The sequence below is a fragment of the Neophocaena asiaeorientalis genome, unplaced genomic scaffold (genome assembly GCF_003031525.2).
Source record: "Neophocaena asiaeorientalis asiaeorientalis breed wild unplaced genomic scaffold, Neophocaena_asiaeorientalis_V1.1 scaffold217, whole genome shotgun sequence".
Classification (NCBI taxonomy): Eukaryota; Metazoa; Chordata; class Mammalia; order Artiodactyla; family Phocoenidae; genus Neophocaena; species Neophocaena asiaeorientalis.
This window is the reverse complement of record NW_020172293.1, coordinates 3,473,435-3,475,992: the sequence shown is the minus strand read 5'-3', so window position 1 is coordinate 3,475,992 and position 2,558 is coordinate 3,473,435. Positions and strand designations below refer to the sequence as shown.

Here is a 2,558-nt window from a genome sequence, read left to right as displayed (position 1 = left end):
GACCCGGAGGCCGAGGCGCCTCCGGCGCGAAGCGGCGAGGCGGTCCCGGGTGGCGCGGCCGAGGCGGCGATCGTCTCCAGGTCGGATCCCAAGGATGAGAAGCTGGCCCTGTACCTGGCCGAGGTGGAGAGGCAGGACAAGTACCTGCGGCAGAGGAACAAGTACCGATTTCACATCATTCCCGACGGCAACTGCCTCTACCGAGCGGTCAGCAAGGCGGTGTACGGGGACCAGAGCCTGCACCGGGAGCTGCGGGAGCAGACGGTGCACTACATCGCCGACCACCTCGACCACTTTAGCCCCCTGATTGAGGGCGACGTGGGGGAGTTTATCATCGCCGCTGCTCAGGACGGGGCGTGGGCCGGGTACCCTGAACTTCTGGCCATGGGGCAGATGCTGAACGTGAATATACATCTAACTACTGGCGGGAGGCTGGAGAGCCCCACGGTGTCTACCATGATTCACTATTTGGGCCCAGAGGATTCCGTAAGGCCTAGCATTTGGCTCAGTTGGCTCAGTAACGGACATTACGACGCGGTGTTTGATCACTCCTATCCGAATCCGGAGTATGACACTTGGTGCAGGCAGACTCAAGTGCAAAGAAAACGCGACGAAGAACTCGCCAAGTCCATGGCCATATCCTTATCCAAAATGTATATTGAACAAAACGCATGCTCTTGAAGTGTCTGAACCCCTCCACCCTGGGAAAATTGCAGACCTAATTTGTGTTTGGAGAATTACATGAACTCTAATCAGGGTAATAGCACTTTTAAACTTTCAAGTAGATTTACTGTAGGTGTAATGCCTTAATCATTGTTTTGAATGTTTTCTCCTCAGAGCTGAAGGTTGCTGGGCACCTAAGTGATGTTTCATGATAGCTTTGGGTGATCCTACTGCTATTTATCATTGGCTGTATAAAGTTGGCACTACTTAATTTGCAAGCTGGTTTCTCACAGTGTAAATTTTGTTCTTTCCTGGTAATCTATTTTCTATAAGAATGTATTTTTGCACAACATTTTTAACAATTGGTGTATCTTCATCTATGATGTGTTCCATTTTGACACACAGCTTTCCGGCATAAATCCAGAGAAGTGCTTTATATGAAGTTTATTATTTTGAACAGAGTTTGTGATTTAGTATTTTTTGTTGTTGAATTTGAATTTTACAGTTCCTAAGTAATTATTTAAAATGGATATTGATGCATTCATATTACCAGATGATTGGCCCATTCCGTTTTGATGAAACAGATTTGTTGTTTGGAAAATCATTATTTTTCTAGAAATGGTCAACCTTTTAAAGAGAAAATACTTAAGGGGAGGTTATGGGAAGAATTTTTTTTTCTTTAAAGAATAGTACCAGCTCTTACTTGAACGAAAGTCTGATATTTGCTGATGGCAGAGTGATTATTCTGTACTCTGGTTGAGGTTTAGAGTAGATTGTCTGGTGCTCTCAATTGTTTATATTTGTCGAAAAAATAATTTTAACGTGATAGAAGACTTTGTGACGAGATAAGCCTCCTGCTTTATATATAGCCTCTTGGATTCACCCGAGAGACTGAAAAACTAATGGCATAAATGCCCCCAACCAACCTTGGCAATTATTTTCCAGCAGAAGAGTACTGTCTTCATAGTCTATTCCTGTTAAATTCTTTCACAAGGCAAAATAGGATTGCCCTGTATTATGTACAAATAAAAATGTCTGTATACAAGAGCTTGTATGGTTTGCTGGGTCAAACAATGTTTCCAACCTAAAACCTATCTCATTTCCACTTTAACTACTTTTAGTCGTATTTATTAAGTAATGCAGTTTGTACTTTTTTATTTTGTAACATTTTGTGATTTTTTTGTACAATATCGTATTTGTACAATTGAGCAATTCTCAGCTGATGGAATGAATGAATAAAATGTGTAATTTTACTTTTACGTCTTTTTGGCTAACGTGATTTTTAAATGATAAAGTGACATCTGTAGGAACCTTTCTTACATGTATACAATTTTTTTTTATGTGTAAAGATGTCAGAATTATGAGAGGTTTCTTAAGTTCTCACGTAAACAGGATAGGACAACCGGTAATTTCAGAGGATAAGTCTCAATGAAATGTAATTTAAAGGTGGAATAACTCAGGAAATTGCTCTCATTATTTCTCATTTTTAATTCCTATCCAAGACTATAGATGTACCAATGGCTAATGAACAGGGAAGTGCAAGTATTGTGTTAACCAGCACAATCTCTAAGTATAGTTTTGTGTGCCCACTGTCAGCACAGATTTTATGTTTTAAAGAGTAAACAAAGCAGTGGCCTAACTTTTATCCAGTCTGGCCTCTTGAGATCAAGGGAATGCATTAATTTTAAGATGTGTTATCAGATTTAGTTGAGAAGCGTGTTTGTATACATAATGCTGGTAGTGTCTGTATACATAGTGCTGGTATGCCTATTGCAGGATATGCACAGCTAGTTTGGATTTTTTAGTTTTCAGTTGATGTCATGGTAATAGACAACTGACTTTGAGTTCCTTGCTTGACTGTGGAAGGATGGTCAAGGACCAATGGAGGGACTTCC

The 2,558-nt window shown here is 40.9% G+C and overlaps 1 protein-coding gene across 1 annotated transcript in view; it reads left to right on the top strand.

Annotated features, from left to right (window-relative positions):
• Positions 1 to 1,922, top strand: part of OTUD1 (OTU deubiquitinase 1) — a 2,246-nt gene extending 324 nt beyond the window's left edge. The window contains exon 2 of the mRNA XM_024765780.1: positions 3 to 1,922. Within this exon, the coding sequence (XP_024621548.1) occupies positions 3 to 681 (679 nt within the window). The 3' untranslated portion in view covers positions 682 to 1,922. The remainder of the gene's footprint in view (positions 1 to 2) is intronic.
• The last annotated feature ends 636 nt before the right edge of the window (positions 1,923 to 2,558 follow it).